The sequence below is a fragment of the Meles meles genome, chromosome 2 (assembly GCF_922984935.1).
Source record: "Meles meles chromosome 2, mMelMel3.1 paternal haplotype, whole genome shotgun sequence".
Taxonomy (NCBI): Eukaryota; Metazoa; Chordata; class Mammalia; order Carnivora; family Mustelidae; genus Meles; species Meles meles.
In genome coordinates this window covers 149,003,212-149,025,189 of record NC_060067.1, presented here as the reverse complement: position 1 = coordinate 149,025,189, position 21,978 = coordinate 149,003,212, and the positions used below count along the sequence as shown (strand labels likewise).

At 41.7% G+C, this 21,978-nt stretch overlaps 1 protein-coding gene across 9 annotated transcripts in view; it reads right to left on the bottom strand.

The window, feature by feature from the left end:
• Nucleotides 1-21,978, bottom strand: part of ZNF827 (zinc finger protein 827) — a 169,554-nt gene that overhangs the window by 36,821 nt on the left and 110,755 nt on the right. For all 9 annotated transcript variants that reach the window (XM_045994052.1, XM_045994081.1, XM_045994062.1 and 6 more), the window contains exon 8: nucleotides 21,835-21,938. In XM_045994052.1, the coding sequence (XP_045850008.1) occupies nucleotides 21,835-21,938 (104 nt within the window). The remainder of the gene's footprint in view (nucleotides 1-21,834; nucleotides 21,939-21,978) is intronic.

Sequence of the window (21,978 nt, the reverse complement as noted above, 5' to 3'; positions counted from 1 at the left end):
GGCCTTTTGTCCCCTTGACTTATTCATTCCATGACTGGAAGCCTGTATCTCCCACTCCCCTTCACCCACTTTGCCCACCCCCTCTCTCCCTCTCCTCTGGCAACCAACTATTTGTTCTCTATATTTATAGGTCTGATACTGCTTTTCATGTGTCTGTTTATTCGTCTGTTTTTGTCAAAGCCCACATTTTGATGCTTTATTGGGGGTGAGGGTTACAACTCAAAATTAGATCTAAGCAACCCATATTTATTGAGATTTTAAAACCAAATAAAGTTAATAGATATGTGCTTAATAAGATAAGGCTCAAAATATAAAGGCTCAAATCAGCCTATATGAAATCAGTCAGGTGCAGGAACCCCACGATAATAACAATGTTTAGAGCTCTTAGTCTAAGGTGCTATGTTAAGGACTGTTCTGAGTGATTTACCTGTATTACTTCAGTTACCCATATTATAACCCTATGAGTTAGATATTATCATTGTTAGCAATTTACAAAAGAAGTAAGTCCAGGCACAGGGAGTGGAAGAAAACTTGCTTAAAATCAACTCAGCGAGCAAGCGGCAGAGCTAAGATCTGAGCCCTGGTGGTTTACCTCCTGTCCTAACACTGCTTCTCATGTGATTTAGGAATGGTGTAACAAAATGAAAAACAGATCATGGTAGACGCCATCACAGTCTCTGACTTCTATCCTCACCAAAGGCCATCTGAGATTATTAAGCGGTCTTTGGGTTCCTTGACCTTGAATTAACCTAAGATAAGATATTTAAGGCAGAGAGAGCTTGCTGTCCTCCAACACCCATGGGTTTCTTCTTTCTATAATGAAGGCACCTCTGAGGTGTAGCTGGACATGGGACTCCATAACAAAACATTATCAGTCTTCCTCCTTGGTAATCGTAGCCATGAGACCACGTTCTGGAAAAGAGGATGAGCACAAGAGACGGGCACAGCCTCCCGATCTCACCCTTCAGAGGGGGTCATGCCCTCGACTTCCTACTTGCTTCCTTGCTATTTAGGATGTAGATGGGATAGTGGGCACTGGCGCTGTCGTACTGGACCATGAGATGGAAACCGTGCGTCAAGGACGGCAGAACGAGATAGAAGAAGCCTGAGCAGCCCGAAGCCGCCACAGGAACCCCCCACCGTTCATACTCTGGCTGCTGTATGAGAGAGAGAGAAACTTCCACTGATTTGAAGCCACTGTTATTCTGGCCTTTTCTTGCAGCCAAAACTTTCTCCTAAGGAATGCATGTAATTTCTTGTATCCTTTAAAGGATGTTCAGTTAGCTTACGGGGTGTAGGACTCTCACTCTATCAGGAGTGTTCTCTGGTTCCTGAGATTTTAATGATAATTCATGAGCAAGACTCTGTCGTGTTTTAATGCTTGTTTTTCAGACCACTGTTCTACCAGAATTGTGTCAAAATTGGCCAACTGTTTACTGTGAAACAAGCACAAGTGTTAATAGAGCTATTAAATAACCAAATTGTCTCTTAGAAACTTGAAAAATATTCTAGAAATACATGTTTACACACAGTTGAAGTGGTATCATTGTATTCATCTATCTGGTCTATGCGTTTTAGCTTTCAAAATGCCCTTGGTATACATCTGCCAACACCTAAGGCAGAGTTTCTACCTCAGCACTATTGACATTTGGACCAGCTAATTCTTTGTTGTTGAGTCTGTTCCATGCATTGTAGGATGTTTGGGAGCATTGCTGGCTTTTTTTTTTTTTTAAGATTTTATTTATTTATTTATTTGACAGACAGATCACAAGTAGGCAGAGAGGCAGGCAGAGAGAAAGGGGGAAGCAGGCTCCCTGCCTATCAGAGAGCCCCATGCGGGGCTCGATCCCAGGACCCCGGGATCATGACCTGAGCCAAAGGCAGAGGCTTTAACCCACTGAGCCACCCAGGCGCCCCGCATTGCTGGCTTCTACCAACCAGAGGCCAGTGGCATCTGTCCCCTTAGTCATGACAATGAAAAATATCACAGACCCTGCTAATTGTCCTCTAGGAGGCAAAATCACCCCCCGCCTTCCCCCCCAAGTTGAGAACCCTACATTTCATGTATCCCTGGTGGCAGCTTTTGGGAAAGCAGAGTGTGTGACTATTTAAATTCTAGCAGGGATACAGACAGGTGGATTCTTAATATACTTTTCCAGGATAGTGGTGCCCTGGTGATTACCAGGGGCAATGAGAATGAGCTGATTCTTATTTTTTAAATTAAGAAGTTCACCAAGCTTTCAATAAGAAAATTCACAGGGTAGTAAAAAAGTCATAGGCATAATTCCAAGCACATTTAACTATTAGTCCAACTTCCTCTATCCAAGGTTAAGATGAAAATAATTGTCTGTGTGAAGTAAAAAAAAAAAAAAAATAATAACCCTCTGTGTATGAATAGAATTCTTTTATAGAAACTCTAATGATTGTAGAAAATCTGACCCTTCAGAATTGAGAGCACTGCTCTATTCAACCTCCAGGTCCTCTTAGCCTTTATATGTTGCCAGCACTGTATTTTTCAGACATTTAGATATTTTATACGTGTACAAAGTGAGAATGAGTTGCAGGTATTTTCAAACATGTAAGCTTTTTTAGCCCCGCCAGTCAAGTTCTCCTACCCTGATACCTCTCACCATACTTAGTGTTGAATCTATTCAGTGAATGGAACTGTTCTATGTGCCATGGGATCTGCTCATTCAAAGCCAAGAGTATCTTCAAAATCTCTCTTTTATTAGAAAGAGTTGGGGAAGAAGTGTTCTCTGAAATGGTACGTCAGGCCTGTCACCTGCCCTGAGAGGGAACTCTGGGGGTGAGGTGAGGGAAAAGCTGTCACCCTGCATTTCTTCTGGATCACCACACTCATCAGGAAGGTCCCCAGCACCTTTGGCACAATTACTGATTGTCAGGGTGTGGGAAGCCAATCAATTTGATGTTCATTTTCATCAACAAAGCAGAAGTAATGCCCCAAGGGTGGGGTGAAAATGACATTATGTTTTAATTGAGAGCATTCTCTCTTTGCTGATTTCTGGAGTGGGTGGAATCCAAGCCGTATCTTCTTTTCTCTTTGAGTGTTACATATGCTTTTAAAAGTTTAGCTCATTGTTGCAATCCATCATTTCCACAACCCAAAACCTCCATTATTTCAATCCAAGCATTTTAGCCTTCACGGAGGTGGGGGACGGGGTGGGTGGCAGGAAGGGTGAGCTATTCAGAGCAAGAGATTATTTCCAAAAATGGAAATTAAAGGCAACACACTTATCCCTTATCTAACACACCGAATAAAAATGAGGGCTGGGCATTGCCATAGCTACCTATACCCAAGAAGGTGCAAAACCAAAGACCAGTTCAGGTATCAAGGATCCTAATAGTTCAATTAAAGACAGAACTTTAAAAATTTCTTCTATCTTTTTCCTCCTACTTAAATTCACTTTGGCATTGCTTTAAGATTTTGAAAAGTCATTCAGAGACATTTGTTCTTCAATGAAATTCACTCAAATGTAAAACATCATTACTCTTTCTTACCTAGATACAAAGTCAAGTATTACCAGAGCACGCTGGGAAAGGGTTTGATTTCGTTTTGTTTTTAGTACAGTAGGGCATAGCTTCAAAGGTCTGGTTCCAGAGTGATCCAATTATTTCAATGCAAATGGGAACTGGGATCCAAAAGGTGCTGGGCACAAACCAGCTGAGTCAAAACCAAAGATGGTAGTTTTTGGATTTGCCAGAAAGGAACCCAAAGGTGGGAAAAGACTCCAGGTATCCCATCCATTAGCCCAGTGATGTCCAAATGTCCTGTTGTGACCCACTGGGAGATCATGAAATGTACTGGGGGGGTCTCAACCAGCATTAAAAAAAAAATGGTAAAATAAAATTCGATAGATTAGAAAATATCAGATATGGTACATGTGTGAAGATTATTTCATTCATCTGTCTTTCTCTATTCAACAACCTCTCTGTATATTTTACATTGTCATTTAGTACACACAAACACATACTTATATATAAACATGACATTTACTTTGGGTTTTGGTCAAAAAAGCTTGAAAGATATACCAACTCAGTACATCATTCCACTTACTTTATTATGATAAAGTCTCTTAAGAGTCCAACTCTATTACAACAAATACATAAAACAACAACTATCCTTTTCCTAGTGCAAATTTACGACTCTTTCTTCCAGGAGTTTCTTTAATCCCACACACCTCAGCAATTAAAAAAAAGGGGGGGGGGGGACCCAAGCTTGTTACCACCTGCAAGAGGGTAAGAAAATCACTTCTTTGCTAGCAAACAGTGTATCAGAATCACTTCCTAGTTCCTCATTTGCACAAACCAAGAGTCATGTGGGAATCCAGCTGTTTGCAAAAGGATTTGGAAAGTGTTATGGATGTAATCTGGAAGGAGTTAATATCACCATCTCTAGAATGTCAACCACACAATCTGACCTGTGAGACATCTTCTCTGCCTTCCTTCTGAGCAGTGTTATGGATGTAATCTGGAAGGAGTTAATATCACCATCTCTAGAATGTCAACCACACAATCTGACCTGTGAGACATCTTCTCTGCCTTCCTTCTGAGCAGAGAGGTTTTTCCAATTGATCAAAAGATTCCTTATGAATCAGTGTATATGACTCCCCATGACTCTAAGAACGTAATAGAGTCAGCAATATCATTAGCTTGAGCCAGTAATGATTTCCCAAAGGTCTAACTGCAGGTTTATCCCAGTTCCCCAATAAAACAAAAATCACTTCAATGCATGCAGTTTGCTAAGCACACAGGAACATCCTGGTTGGGTTATTTATGCATACCAAAAAAAAAAAAAAAAAATCCACTTTCTCAAAATGGATGCAGTTTTCCTTACATTACTTTCTTTTTGTTATACCTTGTTCTAATATATAGTGTGATACCCTGAAGAGTGGCCACCCTTGCTAGGGAACAGTTAGTTGACTTAAGAACTTCTTTTTTTTTAAACTATGAAATCTCTTAAGTGGAAACTGCTGTTTTAAAATTGCAAAGCCCTTTTAGAGATTTTGACCAACATGCTTTTACGTGCAACAAGGAAATGAACACCCACCCACCCAAGTGAATATAGGTATCGCTGGACCACTGATAAAGTTTTGTCTCTCCACCCTCCCCCCTTACCCCAGCGAATACTGACGCCTGCATCATCCCAGAGGAAACTGTTGTAATTCACATTCCCTCTCTAGCTCAGTATTAAGCAGTCAGCCTCACAGCTTGCCAACAAGGAGTGGACCATTCATTTTATCACTGAAACGTATTATCTCACACCCTATCTCAGCAAACTGCCTCTGAATGGCTTGGCTGAGAAGCGGGATGGTAAGAGGTCTATAAAAGATTTAAAAATGTAGCTGCTGAGAAATATATTTGTATAATATAAGTCTTGCAAAATCTATGAGAACCTACATTTCCTCAACTATTATGGATAACAAAATATTTTTTTAAAGGGATTTCAACATCTGAGGATTACTGGTGATAAGTGGGATGGGGCATGTAGGCCCAAAGGCTGTCTTGAACCTGAATCCATCAGTGATGGTGGCGATCCTAACTTAGTAACTAGGTTTTGGATGATTTAGTATTGGATGGTCTTTCTCAGTATGGAAGGCAAAGGAATTCCTTATTCACTACTGTTTCCATGAATGGGGCGAAGGCAAACCCCCTACTCCCAAAGATTCATAGTATGTGCTGGCAAATAAGTCTTTCTGATTGTCAGCAACGCATGTATGTAACAAATATTTAGGAATTCTGTTGTAAATAATGAATTTTATTGTTGTACACAATATAATTGGGTATAACATTTGTAAAATGCCGTCATTAGTGGTTTTAGGATTGTAAATCACCTCTTCATTGCCAGAACTGGCAAAACACACATATACAATAGCCTCTAGGCACGCTTTGTAAGCATCTGTTAGAGTAATTTGCTGTTTTATTGGCGAATTCGTAGTTCCCTGACATAGCTCTTTACAAATAATACTGGAGCAATTCTTGTGTGAGGCTAAAGTCACTTTTCTTACGAAGGCATTCTCTTTTCTACAATGAATTCTAAATGATAGTTTGTCTTGTTGTTTTAAAAAATTTCTGAGCTTAAATTCTGTAACTTCTGAGCCTTTGTATTGGGTTGAATTTTGTACACTTTTCCCATAAATATTCAGTTAAATATCTAGATAGACACGTTTAACCGAAAAAGAAAATCAAAATTTTAACTAAGCACAGTTAAAATATCATCTCTTTTAAAATAACTTAACAGGAAGAAAAATTAAATGAGACAAATAAAGGGATATGCACAGATCCCATCCACTATAAAAATAATACTCAGCAAATTAAATCAAATTTCTTTGCCTCTCTTATCTTTATGCAGGGCCTCTCTGTTTCCATTAAGCCTTTTACGGACTTTATTCGGGCTTTAAAGATTAAACAAGAAAGAGTCAGATTAACTTTTTAAAATGGAAGTGAGATTATGCCATTTCTCTGCTCCAAACATTCCATTGGTTTCTGGCATCGCTGAAGTAAAACCCCAAGGCCCCGTTCTTCACCACAAAGCCCTACAAGCTGTTCTCCTTTATTTCCCTTTGGCCTCCCCGCTATTCTGGCCATCACTTCTTCAGCCAAACACCTCGGGCCTTGTAGTTACTCCTCTCTTTGCCCAGAACGCTCTACCCCACATGGTATGTGGCGGGGCAAGACTGGCTCCAGATATATCTACTCGATACCTTTTCTCTTTCTTAGCTTCCTCCACCGCCTTACTTCAGCCACCCCCTACCCCCCAGTCCCCACTTGCTTAGTTTGCCCATGATGTAATTAGATATTACATATAAATATATATAACGTTTTTAGGATGTTATTATATGTGTGTGTACATATCACATACAGTCTGTATAATTAGCTGTTTATTGTCTTCCTCTCTCCCTCCAGTGTAAACCCCGTAAGGACAGACACTTCATTTTGTTCACTGCTACCTGGTGTATAATAGCCGCTCAGTAAGTATTTGTGGGATGAATGAATGAATGTTCTTTTCATCCCAGTAGTAAATACACCACATCACAGCTTCTCACACTGTTCATCAGATATTTAATGATGCTGAGATCCTTTTATTTTTATTTTTATTGCTGTTATTTAATTTTTTTTAAAGTAGGCTCCACGCAGGGGATTGAACTCATGACCCTGAGATCAAGACCTGAGCTGAGATCAAGAGTCAGATGCTTAACTGACTGAGCCCTTGGATACCCCCAACTCAGATCCTTTTATACTTAATCCTCATAACATCTCAGTGTCCCCCAACCCTGAAGGAGCAGAATGCAAACAATCGAAGGGGAGAGTCAGTGAACCTGTCTGTAGTCACTGAGAGCATCCCTGTAACTGACCTCTTCTATTAGGAAACTAAAAAGATGCAACAAAAATGTGAATGCTCATTTTTTTTTTAATAGAACTACTGAAAATATCCTCCAGAGCAGCTATCATTTTATTAATTATACCAGAATGAATAACATTCATAAGACCAGTGGTGCGATGTAATCATACAGCGGAGTGTTCCCGGAAACACTATTTCCACGACCAAGTTAAATAAGATGGTGTTCAATGCTTCTCTAACAGCGGGTCCCCTAATTGAAATTGAATTCATTGATCTCCCTTGTAAGGTTCAAAATAAGGAACCACTCTGAAGCTTCAACCGTTCCCCAAGTGAGCTGAGTAAGGACCCAAACTGAAATATGTATTTAAATGAGTCTGGTCCTATTTGTATTTCCCACGAGGGTTTCACAGCTCTTTGTTAGTAACTTGCAGGACATTTAACAGAAAATTTTGAGAAAATTTGGGAAATGACTCTGCCAACATTTGTTCATGGTAACACAAGATGTTTAGGAGCTCTGGACAAAGACCCATCTTGCATGACCATAATAATTATTATTATGTAACTTAAAGCATGGTGAACCGTATCTCTGCTCCTTAACACGTTACTCCCTCTAATAAATTAGTTTTCTTTCTTCATGAAAGTGTTCCGTGGTCACGATAGAAAACGAGAACAGAGACAAATGGTGGGGAAAAAAAAGAAAGAAAGAAACACAACCAACAGATCCATCACCACTCCAAGACAACTGCTATGAACATTTTGGTGAACTTTCATTTTTATTCCTTTTTCATGTCCAAATGCCTTTAAAAAAAAAACATTAATTACTATGAAAGGCATGTAATTCAAGGCAAGTCTTAGTATGACACCAGTGATGATATTTTTAAAATACCACATTTTCGAGTGATAAAAGTAACAGTTGGGAGATAGACCGGAGTGCTTTAAAAATTAACATTTTTCATAAAAATGAAAACCAATTTGGCCAAAAATAGTGTCAAAAATAACTTTCACATACCGAAAGCATGCCTACATGTTAAAAGCATTTTCAAAAGTACACATTTTTTTTTTTTTTTCTGAGTAAAATTTTCCCCTGCTTTCCTTTTGGCAAGTACCTACACAGTACTTACAAAATTAGTGAGCAAGAAAATAATTGGTATGAGTCATTTTGTCTGAAAGACAAAATAGTTACCTAAAATCCATACAACCAATTAATTCTTGCTGCCATACTTAGCAAAGACTGACAGCCAGAGTTTGGACCTCATCTTTTTTTGTAACCAGTTTTCCCTTTGGGCTATCTGACTCCCTAATTACTCTGTTTCCCCAGCCTTTTTCTCATCTCTGTAATTTCCCAGATAACCTCACCAATGCCTTTCCCGGGACCCACCCATTCATGAATCTTTCAATCGAACGTCCCTGAGCCTAATTCCATTCAAGTTAAAAGAGAAGCAACTGATTGAGTGACTCATTCCTGGATACTTAAGGCAGGAACTAGATTATACAGATGGATGAGTCATTTTGACTGGGAAGCCTGGATGGGAAAAAGTACCCGAGGGTGCGTTTAACAGAAGATGGGGAAATCGTGAAGGTAGTAGGTGCCAATGAACACAAGGCATGAAAACAGTATGCCTGAGTCTGAGGTACTTTGGTATCTCAAGATGGGCTCTTCTTTCCAAACACCTCTTACAAGGTTTTTTTCCCTGACATTTTCATCCTGTGTAGCTGAAAATATTTCCATTCACGTTTGTTGCTTTTAGCTAAGTCTACCATTTTTTTCTGGGCTCACATTTAAATTGTGGTTCTGTGGAAGTTGATCTCCTTGTTTAAAGCTCCAGCCATAGCCTCATGACAGAAACTTCCAGAAAGATCTGGTGTCAAGCATTCAGCACCAGAATATACAAGGTAATTTCTCCTTTGTTCAAATGAAGGGAGCTTATTGGTGTTTTCTGATTATAAAAATTAATATATGCTTATTTGGAAATGGAGGTCCATAAAATACAAGTAAAAATCACTTGAAATCCCAAGTAAATGGAGACAGCAGTTAATATTTCTACATCTATCCTTCCTGATTTTTTCTTGTATGCACACATATTTATAAACAATGGGATCAAACAATGGGATCATTCAAGGGGATTCATAACCTGCTTTATACTCCCATGAACTGTACGAAACAGTTACTTAACTGGCTTCCAGCTGGGGTTGCTCACTGAAGGAAGATGGCTAAGAACACTGCTTTGTCTATATTTTTAGTAGTTCACTTAATTTACAGATTATTCATTAAGGCTCCTAGTCATCATATGTATAAATGACAGTCTAAGAAAGAAAAGTGATTTGAACACATACTTTTTTTTTTAATTTTGAGAAGCTATAAAAGTCATGCAAATTAATGGTAAGAAAAATAGAACAAAGGATATAAACTGAAAAATAAAAAATAACTATTCCTTACTATCCCTCTCCTCCCAGTCCAAGTCCTTTTCACTCTTCAGTGGTAATCACTGTTAACAGTTTATTTGTTAAGAAATTATCTGTGCACACGCAAGCGTATTATGTGCACATAAAGGCATCGCCTTTTCTTTTTTTAACACAAATGGGATCATGTTACATATGCTGTCTGTAGCCAGTTTTTTCTGTGTTTGTTTTGTAAATCTAACATTGTCTCTTGGACATCTCTTTAAATAAAATCCTACAGATTTCCTTCATCCTTTTTTTTTTTTTTAAGATTTTATTTTATTTATTTGACAGAGTGAGATCACAAGTAGGCAGAGAGGCAGGCAGAGAGAGAGGAGGAAGCAGGCTCCCTGCGGAGCAGAGAGCCCAACGCAGGGATCGATCCCAGGACCCTGAGATCATGACCTGAGCCGAAGGCAGCGGCTTAATCCACTGAGCCACCCAGGCGCCCCTCCTTCATCCTTTTTTAATGGCTGTGGAGTTTTCCATGCAATGCCCCATGGCTCATTTCAACCACTCCCTACCATGGACATTGAATTTGTTGCAAATCTCTATGCAGCAAAGCACATCTCTGGCCATATACCTTCCGTCCTTGCCCATATACTTTAGTGTTACTTGTTCAAGTCTATTTATAGATTAAATTCCTAGAATGGGACATCAGGTCCGAAGCTCACAAAATAACACGGAGCATTGTATTTCTCTGTAACTTAGAGAACTCGTTTCTTATTCGCATGTTTAATAGAGTATTTAGTGGAAGTCTTGCCACAAGTAAGCCCCACAATGGCTCACAATAGAAAAAAGGGGACAGAAAAGATTGAGATGAGATAGAATGAAGGAGCACTGAGAGCACAGGTAGCTGAGGGCAAGAATGGCTGTGCATGTGAGTTCATTTCCAGCTCTAGTAGGGCCAATTCTGTTGTCTCTTGAAGAGGCAAGGGGAGAGGTGTAAGACGAGGGGGCTGTGTAGCTTTAGAGCTGTAGAAAACGGCTTTTCTTTCATGCGTAAGAAGCAACTGAGGAAGTGTCAGAAGATTTGTGGAACATGTTTCCCAAACAAGAGGAAAAGTCATGTATAATTTTTTAATGATTTGAAAAGGGGGAAAAAAAAGGATGTTTTCATTTCCGGGAAGATTCAGGCCTGAATTCAAATCTCTTACACAAAGTTTCTCTTTAGTATTTTTTTTTCTCAAGATTTTAGGGGCGCCTGGGTGGCTCAGTGGGTTAAAGCCTCTGCCTTCAGCTCAGGTCATGATCCCAGGGTCCTGGGATCGAGCCCCACATCGGGCTTTCTGCTCGGCAGGGAGCCTGCTTCCTCCTCTCTCTGCCAGCTTCTCTGCCTACTTGTGATCTCTGTCTGTCAAATAAATGAATAAAATCTTTAAAAAAGATTTTATTCATTTATTTGAGAGAGAGAGAGTGTGTGTGCATGACTGGGGGACGGGGGAAGGAGCAGAAGGAGCTGAGCGGAGAGCCCGACACGGGGCTCAATCCCAGGACTCTGGGATCATGACCTGAGCCGAAGGCAGTTGCCTAACCGACTGAGCCACCCAGGCGCCCCCTCTTCTGTATTTATGAGATACGCCTATGTGAACTTTTGCCTTATTTGGATCAAAATATAACACTGTCCTTTAATAAAATAACTTACATTAAAAGAGAATCTCGTTTGGTAAAGCAGTTGGCTCACAGGGATGGGAAAAAATTCTGTATGAAATAATTCCAAGCTTTTTAGTATGAGATTAACGACCTAGGGGATTTTGTGCCTGGGAAGTTTATTATTACATGTGAAAATCCGTGTAATAATAACAGTAATTCAGCTTCTGGCCTTTCACATCAAACCATCGAAACTTTTCTTATACTTCCATTTTCTACTCTTTGCCTTTGGAAGTGCTGCCCTAGAGTTTCTTTGATGGTTGGCAGTTAGATCTATATCTAAGGTGAAAAAAAAAAATGAACACAACAGCCCAGCAATCTTTCTTTTGTCCAGCTAAACCATTTAATTCTAAAAAAGAGAGTTACATCATGGTGGTGGGCTACTCCCATCAGATTGAGAGACCAGCTATATTTGGAAAGGGTTTTACTGCACATCTGATATTTATAAGGGGATCCATTTTTATCTGTAGTCAAAAATAGATCTGTGTTATAATCAAAGCCTTATCAGATCCCTCGTTAGGACGTTTAACACTAGTTCTTACAAACAACATGGTTTTCAACAATATGTTTTTGTCCCAAGATTTGATGAGCAACTCTATTAGGCGCTAGCTTCTGGAAGATAGAATGATCACTAAGACTGTTTATGCCCACCAAAGGGCTTCCAGTTAATCTAGAAGGTGATGAATAAACAGAGAATTCTGAATATCCAAGGACCTCAAAGAAAGTGGTGGCTAACCCAGTTTTGGAGTGGCAGGGAACGATTTCCAAAGAAAAAACAGACTGTTCAAAACAAAACAAAACAAAAACCAAACAACAACAACACCCCAAACCAATCAGGTAGGATATAAGAGAGTGCATGTGCAAAGTTCAGACTTTATCCAGAGGGCAATGGGAAGCCAGCAGGGACAAGGGTGATATGATGAGATCGGCTTTCTAGGAAGGCTATGACTGCAGGATGGAGAGGAGGGCCTGGTGGGGGTGACCTTGGACCTGGACAGACCTGCCAGGGGCTGTTGTTTAATCCAGGGGACCAATGATGGAGGCTTGAATGAAGTCACTGGCAGTTGGGATGAAAGAAAAGAATGCATTTAGAAGAGCTGGGGAGGGGGTGGAGAATCAGTGCAGGAGGAAAGGTAACTGAGCAGAAGTGGAGGGGGAGGAAGAGGGAATCACGAAAGACAGGCAGTGAATGCATCACCCTCACTGGTCTTCAGTGGTCTCCGGGCCTTTACTCCTTTATTTCCTGCCTTCCCACTGCCAGCACCTGTTATTGGTCCCAAGGGCTTTCTCTGGCCACTGAAGCCTGCTTTGCCCACCCATGCAGGAGACCAGAGTTTTGGGGAATTGACTCTTGAGAGCAGGTTTAACGGATCGATGGCTGACCGCATAAACGTCCCAGCTCTCTGACCTCTCGGGTAGGAAAATCTGAGGTGTGCACCTCCACTGCCTCCCAGAACTCCCCAGTGAAATTCACCCCCAGCTGCTTGCAGCAAGTGACCTGTTTGATGACATTCCCTTTACTGGCTGTCTTCTTTTCCTTGCTCGCTTTCCCATTCATCTCCCAGTGTTTCCTGGGTCACTTCCTAAAAAACTCTATGCACTCAAATCTTTGTCTCAGGATCTGCGTCTAAGGAAACCCAAACAAATCATGTCCAACCTTAAGGTTTGTGTCAGGTGGGGGACGATGATGATGCTATCCACTAAGACAGAAAACCGGAGAAGAGGAGAGGCAGGGGGGCTTTAATCAAATGATCTATCGGTTAACTAATTAGTTTTGGAAGGGACAAGGGATGGTGGGGGAAATATTATGCTTAGTTTGGGACCTGCTGAATTGGAAGAGCTTGCGGGACTTCTGCATGGGTTATCTCCACAGAACGCCAGCAGATGGTACAGGGAACCAAATATCATTAAGCGAATTCAAAGACTGCCCATACTTTTGTGCTCCTAGTTCACTTCTCTTTTCTGGATGATACACTGAGAACAGAATTGATAAGTACACCGAAAAGGAAAGATGCTGCATGAGGGAGAGCAGCCAAAAAATGAAGCCCCTGACTGTCCTTCCTATAACAACATCAAGCAAGGGCGGTGGCATGATATGGGGCTCTTTCTTACCACGGGAAAAGCACTCACGTGGCCTACAGATGGGAACCCAGAATGAGTTTGTTTAAATGAAAATAGATGGTCTAGTTTGCAATGACTTTTCTTTTTTTCTACCCTGGTTACCGGAGGGCAGTTGCTGCCCTGAAAGGGAATAAACACAAAGAAGAAATTGCATGAAATGAGAATATGTATTTTTGATAGCAAAGGAATGGAAGAACATATTGTATATACAGAAAAGGCCTTGTAGATTGAATTAGCCAGTCCCAAACTGAAGCCAGAGGTTACCACATTCCAATTTTCAAACAAATACTCTTCATCATCCCTTACCCGTACTTGAGAATTGGGCCTTTTATTCATTCTCAAGGCACCTCAATAGTCTTTGCAAAAGTGAAATCATGACCATAGCCTCGCTGAGGCCTTGTAAATGGTACGCAGAGAATTTTATGTGAGCACGTACATATTCGCTGTGCTCACAGGAGGACACCGGGCCAGAGCCAAAGAGGACCCAGCCCCCCGGGCTTTTAGATGTTACATTCCCCACAAAGAACAAACATGAAAGTGTTGATGATTATCTTCAGTACCAAGCGATTCAACCCCTGTGCCATCTGGGTGGAGATAAAGAGGCTTAGCCAAACAACCACAGTTGGGTTTCTTGGTTTCCCCCCACCAGCTGCCTTCATGGCTCTTTATAGAGAGCTCAAGGGAGGCATCCCAACAGGATACAAGTTCCTCCTTGGCAAAGCTTACCACCCTTAAAAAAGGTGTGTCTGCACTTCAGCGTGTGAACCCCCCAGCTCTGGGTCTGCAGAGAACTCCAGTCATGACAGTTTGGAGCAGGGCTAACTTGGACACCAAGCTGACCGGGCCTGATACAAGCACTTTCTCTACAAGGAGTTTTGAACGGAGTCAAGGGCTCTCTTCTGGAACTCACCCGTGCTCTAAGACCAAAGTGGGCTGTCGAGGGACAGATGGGGCCGGTTGTGAGCACATCTTTTTGAGCCTCAAACAACATCATCTGGATCAGGAAGATCCAGCACAATGAAAACGTGCCCCCTCTGGCAAACAGCTGGACAGACTACAGCACATCTATGGCAAGGACATCAAAGAAATGCTATCAGCGGTACAGAATAGCTTTCCTATCTGAAACACAACAGGAATCAGGTCTATCGGCCTCCATGTCACTGGGGGCGGGGTAGTAAGTTCGTGCTACAAATGGAAATGTTCCTGCAGACTAAAAGGTGGGTAATTGAAAGACTGCTGTTCTCGTATCACTGTCGTAGTCTCTGAAGTGGACGTGCACTGAGATTCACGGCTTGGAGGTGACTGCTTGGCATCTAGATCCCCCATTTGTGAATAAGCCAATTAGCCCTAAGGAACACAGAAACATTGTCATGGGTACACGGCTTGGTGAATTTTCACAAAATTACATATGCATGCCATCAGCAGCCAGAGAGAGAAGCAGATCTCTCTGTCTGCTTCCTAGAAACCCTTCTTAAGCCCCTTCCACCCACTTGAATTACTTATGGTGCTGAATTACTTATGGTGACTGTCCTTCCCCAACTCTTAGTGGGGTGGTGGAATTTCAGGAGTATAGACTCTGTTTTCCCCTGGTTCCAGCATTCTAGTTTAGGCCCTACAAAAAATAATGATAAGATAATAATAATAATAATAAAGGCCCCTGGGCTGAAGTTCCAAATGGCAGAGTTTTTGAAAAAGAGGGGTTATGGAAGAAGTCTTGGAAGCCTTCTATTTTCTTCCTACCGGAAACTGGGCTAGAATTACACCTGGGTTCTCCTGATTCCCAGTCTAGAACTTTTTCTTCTGCACTGCTGACCAGATCCCCACTACCTTCAGCGTTCCACGTTTTATCTCATCAGAGGTTTTTAGAGTTTCCTGAAACGATGTCTATGGCTGAGACAATCTATTAAAAATTACTGAGGGGCGCCTGGGTGGCTCAGTGGGTTAAAGTCTTTGCCTTCAGCTCAGGTCATTATCTCAGGGTCCTGGGATCGAGCCCCACATCGGGTTCTCTGCTCAGCAGGGAGCCTGCTTCCTCCTCTCTCTCTCTGCCTGCCTCTCTGCCTGCTTGTGATCTCTGTCAAATAAATAAATAAAATCTTAAAAAAAAATTACAGAAAATAAACACGAACTCTTTAATTGTCTCAACTGAAAGAAACATTTTAAGAGATGATGAGTATCTGATATCTAAGTATTGGAGGAAGAAAGAAAAGAAAGGAATGGAAGAGAAGAGGTCAAAATTAGAATTACATGAATAAACAGTATATTCTTATCTCGTAACTTCTTTGAAATATCTTACTAAGAGGACTACTTTTTATTCCTGGCTAAAAGAGGGCAATCCGTCAGGGAGACTTCAAATGCCAAGTGTGGGCATGTGGGAGCAAACACTGCAGAGACACGTTCCCTTGGCTCACTGCCAGTGACACCACACCTGACTGAGTGGGCGGCGATGACGGGGCAGAAAGAGAATGTATTGTGCAGTTCTGGGTTTGAATTCCAGTGCTGCCTGTCTCTCACCAATGGCATGACTTTGTACAAACCATTAACTCTCTCTGCAAAAGGTACGAACTTCCAGTGACAAGACAAATAAGTCACAGGGATGTAACGTATGGCATGGTGACTATAGTTAACGATATGCTAATTTTTAAGTTGCTGTGAGAGTAGATCTTAAAAAGTTCTCATCGTGAAGAAAAAACTTGTAACTATGTATGGTGATGGGTATTACCTAAACTTAGTGTGGTAATCATTTTACAATATATATATATACCAAATTGTATGTTATTGTTATGTTGTATACCTTTAATGGAATCTTACATGTCAATCATATCTCAATGAAATGGGGGAAAAATTATTAAATCTCTCTGAACCTCAATTGTAATGGAAGCATAGTTTCCATGTCTCAACGAGTTGTTTTCAGAATTAAATGGAATGACATAGGTCCTGTGCCCTAATAACTACATCTGACCCTTCAAACAACATGGGGGTGGTTAGGGGTGTCGACCCTATGCAGTTGAAAATCTGCATATAACTTCTGACTCCCCCAAAACTGAACTACTAATATTGCACCGTGGACTTGCAGCCTCACCAATAATGTAAAGAGTCAATCAGCATGTAGTTTGTATGTTGTATGTATTGTATTTTTTTTAAGATTTTATTTTTTTATTTGAAAGAGATTGAAAGCACAAGCAGGGAGAGCAGGCAGCAGGAGAGGGAAAAGCAGGATCCCCTCTGAGCAGGGAGCCCAATGTGGGACTGGATCCCAGGACCCAAGGATCATGACCTAAGCCGAGAGCAGACGGTTAAGTGACTGAGCCACCCAGGTGCCTCTGTATACTGTATTCTTACAATAGTCAGCTAGAGAAAAAAAAAAAAAAAGTTACTAAGAAAATCATAAGAAAGAGGAAATACATTTCAAGTACCATGCTGTATTTGTCAGAAAAAAAAAAAAAAGCTGCATGTAAGTGGACCATATTAGCTTCCTTCCCCATACACAAGGAATTTGTGGAATCAAAAAGGAGCTTAAGCTACAACACTATGGACACCGACAACACTCAATGTTCTATTGCTTATTTGTGACTTAGTCTGAATTTAAAAAGAATGTGCTGTATTTGAAAAAGGATTAAAGAAAACACTTTGCTATAATCCAGGACAGCTCTGTCTGTCCGTCTGTCTCTCTGAGTTGGTAAGGGTTAAACATAAAGGAAGGTGACCGGCATACCTTCCTAGCCAGCAATCTGAAAGAGGTCATCCCTATCCGGCTAGTGGCAGGGCTCCAGGGGTGGGGGCGGGGCGGCAGGGGACACTTAGCACCAGACATGCTTTATCTAGATCTCAGCCAAGTATATGAGATGCGACCCCTTGTATCAGATTGATGGGCAGAACAGAGGGAGGAAAATAAATCGAGAATTGGCCCGGTGACAAGGCCGGCCACTCCAAACCAGTCTTTCTAACTTAACAGCAGATCCTGATGGACAGAGCAAATTCTAGAAGGGACTCGACCTTCCTCACGTTCTTTACATCTTGTTCTGAACCTACATCCTGTTCTAAACCACAACGACAACAAAAGGCGCCGTTTTCTTTTTCGGGGGTGCCAGCAAATAATGAGGGTGGGGGTGGGCACATGGGATTGTGGGTACATTTCGCATTGTGAGGCTCTCAGCGCCCTCTGAAATATCGAACAGAAGCATGTGTGGCTCCAAACTCTGAGAGAATTCCACAGAGACCCACATTTCCCTTCACACCCGCTCTGCTTGTGTTTTTGTTTTTTGGCTTAATACAGAGCAAACATACTGTGCCTTCAAAATCATAATAAAACAGAATGGAAGTTCCACATTGTCTGAAAAGGGTACTGAGACAGAAGTTCTCTCCAGAGGAGAGGAGGTATTCCGGAATGATGCCTGGCTAATGGTGAATGGCCTCGGGTCACACGGTCCTATGTCCACTCCTCATCCAGAGCAGCCCGCGGCACCCTGAGAAACAGCTGACCCCACGCTCTTTCCTCTCTGAATGCAAATCTTCTGCCAAGTGAGACCACTACAGATTAGACAAAGAACCTTAGATGATACACGGCCTGTAAGTGCCATCATTTCATTTCTTCTGTAAAAGGAAAGGGAACGCGCTTTCATTTCTTCAGTAAAATCACCATCAGTAACACCGCCACCCAGGGTATGCCCCGTCATCTATTCATGGCTTCCTGGCTATCTGGTCCCCCCATCCCTCCAGCAGAAGGGGACAGCGGCTTTGACCTCATCATTTTATTAAGGATCCCTGGTATCACCTCTGTCCAAGACATTCACAGCAAGTAAAAATGTTAGATCTTGGCACGTGAACATTCTCTGGTTCTCAGGAAAGTCAGTCTAGAAATAGTGGCAGCAAGGAAGGCCAGGACACCGTGAAGCTCTGTGTTTATTCTGTTTCTCTGGGACGGTGGCAGCTGTGTGTCTCAGATACCATCTGCCGAAGGCAAATGCCTAGTTAACTGTGCTATTCTCGATTTCTTCACAGTCCACAGTCCTACCCACCTCTCCCCACTTTGCTATCCCCCATACCGCTTGCTTCATTCTCCATAGGCCTGAGACACAATCGCAAAGTGCCGGAGGGATTCCTCTGGTCTGGAGCCGTGGGGCCCTCCACGGTGCCCTCGTGTGGAGCACCTCCTCTGCCCCATGGTCCGACTCCACAGGTGTTTAGAAGAGAGTCTCATTCCCACTGATAGAGGGTCTATTAAACACATACCAACATATACTGCTAATTAATGCTACGGGTCTTCAGCATTTGCAAGGGACTTCTTAGATTGGAACCAGGCATGTTAAACTTCATTAATTATGGTCTCACCTCATCTGGAATTTGAGACAATTCTTTGGGCTTATATTTGCCTTTGGGTTAGCTCTTCAAAGAAGAAGTTTGCTAAGTAAATAAAGAACAGAAATAATATTTTAACGATAATGTTTAAACTACTGGAGAGAAGATTCCTAAGGACACTCAGGCATTGATTTACACACTAACAACACGTTATTTTCTGCCTAGTCACTACCTGTCTCCTTCCTGGCTTCGCTGTTGCTGCACAGGCACTATTCCTCCCTAACTGAACGTGCTTCTTGAAAGCTAACCAGTCTCTCAAACTAGCGAACTCCTACCCACCTCTTCCTTTTCTCTTTAACTTCTCTTGTGCCCTTGTTAATAACACCGCCTTAGTGTGAGAACATCCCCACTGGACTCTTCTTGCTGGCCACATCTCCAATGATTTAACGACCTGCTGCCCACTAAGTCTTCCGGAATTTTCTATGAGAATCCGTGACTCTTATATCTTCAAACCTTAAGATCCTCAACTGTAGCTTTAATTTCTTTATTTCCAGCATGGCATTTAGCAGAGTCCTGGAATAACTGTAGGTCCACAGTCTCTATCTGAGACCCTTGGGCTCTGATGTATTTGGGGATTCATTCTTTTCCTTATTTCAGAACGCTAATACGGTACCCAAGACATATTTTACATAACACTCCAGTGGGCCTTTAGAATCAAGCACGTTGATATTTCTGTAACAAAATGGATGTATTCCACCGTTGGTGGTACATATGGGCTATAAATAGTCTCCCATTAGGTTTTGCCACCAAGTCACTTATTTTAAAAATTGTGGTTGGAAGAGCTTTTTGGATTTCAGAGTTGTGGGTAAGGGACTGGGGAGCTGCAGTAGGAATGCACTGGCTACTTAGTGCTGTCCAGACTTGAAAGAGATGTTTTCTTGAAAAGTCTCCCTACCAAGGTCTTTTGTTAATTCAGATTGGTCTTCTCCACAACCCCAAATTATTGAGGCTTTTCCTTACAAAACATGTGTTCAGATTATGAGAGCTTTGTGATTACATGGTTGTCCTTATCCTTTTTAATTGTTCTAATTTTGATTCCATTTCTAAAGCATTTTCACCTTGTTTGTTTTTTAAAAAGTCCCTTTTTAGTTGTCAGTTTTAGCAAAATATGAATATAGTCATTTTGCTTGTCCTCTGCCTGAAGGCTTTTTGAAGTATAGAGTGATTATCTCTCAGAAAGGTAGATTTACATTTCGAAAATCCCAGTTACACTAACTTCCCACCCAAAACAAAAGTTAGCTTTTTAAGTGTGAGTTTATCTAATCTGTAATGCATCTGTCAAGCAAACCCCAGAAACCCCCTCTAGAAGCAGTAAAACACGCACTGATACCGCTCTTTGAGGTCGGCTTGTAACTTGACGAATAAACCCTTCTTAAATATAGCCAAGCCAAACATTAAGGCAGCAATGAGGGCTTGCATCTACATCACGGGATGCTGGCTGTACGGGTCACAGCACTCTGACAAGCAGTTCCTAGGCACATATTTTGACATTAGAAAGTCACAATCCATCACCTTAACGGCAGGGTGATAATTTGGGGACCAGGGAGATGGCTATTCAAAATGACACTGTGGGAAGTAAACAGTAGTTCAAAGAGTCCCTGTTTGAGAATGAAGACATCAACTAAGCAAAGTTTCTTTCCACCTCTAGAACCAGATATTATGTAATGTGTTTTTGTGTAAGCATGTTCTTTATGGTGTTTGAATAGAAAAGTCCTGCAAAGCTGAAAAGCGCGTAGGTATCCGGACTCTTTGGGGATGAGAAGAAATGGATCTGTCCTCACAAGACTAAAGGGTGACAAAGAGTTGCCGTTCCCCCCACTGTTTGTCACAAACCATTTCCAGTGACTTGTGATACCCCCAAGCCAATTATTTCATAAGATGCTACTTGGCCCTTTCCGAACTGCAAAATACTCTGATCTCCAGCCATCTGTGACACCAGGCTCCTTGGGTGTGTGGAGGACACTTGGACTTTATTCTCGCAGGGGTTCCTGGCCAACAGCCCTGCTGTGAGCTTCTCCTGAACTCGTAGCCTTGGTCTCCCACACTCTCCTGGACAAGTGAGTGGGTGGAGAGGCCACGGAGAGCTTCTGACATTCTCTCGTGGCTGGAACTGTGGTCACAACAGCAGGAAGCTTCCTGGCTGTTGCACCGGGGTTCGAGTGGGGGTGGGGGGAACACTGGTGAGGAGTATGGGATACAGTGCAGTGGTTCTCAAATGCTCTCATCTCATAATAACTCTGAGAACACATGCACAGCCCTGAGGGTTGGCCATGCTGCTGATAAGGGGACAGCAAACACATCTTGCCCTCTACCCTGGAAAGGAGAAATGAAAAAGGAAGAGCGGATAATAAATTATGTATTGATGCTGAGATTGCAAAAAGGCGCATTAGATGGATATATGCAGATAGTCTGATTAAGAAGAGAGGTGGAATCCGGGGGGCAAGATTATCTTAATGAGCTGTGCTGATTCCGTGGAAACCAAAGTGGTCTTTGTGGCCACCCACACCCCACCAGGGTCACGACCTTCCCTGCTGGCGATTAGTTCTTGCCACTGCCCTCCTGTATCTTCCTGGCTGCCTGCCTGAAATACTAATAGCGTGTAAAGCAAATTATTTTCAGGTTATACTTCGCTATTTCAAAGAAAAGGAAATTTGCTACATGAAAGAAAAATCAGCAGGTAAAGAACAATAAGTTCCTAAAAGGAAAAAGAAACATTTTATTACGGCCTACACTTTATTTTAATAAACTTTTGCGGCTGTTTAAATTGAGTTTCTCCTCTTTTTAAAAACCTAGCTTCATATGAATAACGTCCACATCTAGGCTGAAAGTAGCTGCGCATTTACACATTTCGGAAAAGTCATTTTAAGCAACCAACAGCAGAAGCAAAGTCAATAATGTTTCCATACCTGGCGTTGATATTCTTCCGTGAAGCACAGATTCGCTGGGTAGCAGGTCTTTTGAATTGGATGTGAATGGTGATTGTCTAAATGTATCTTCTGAAAAGAAAGGGCTGGGGTGGGGGAGGGGTGAAGGTTAGTAAATTAAAGTTA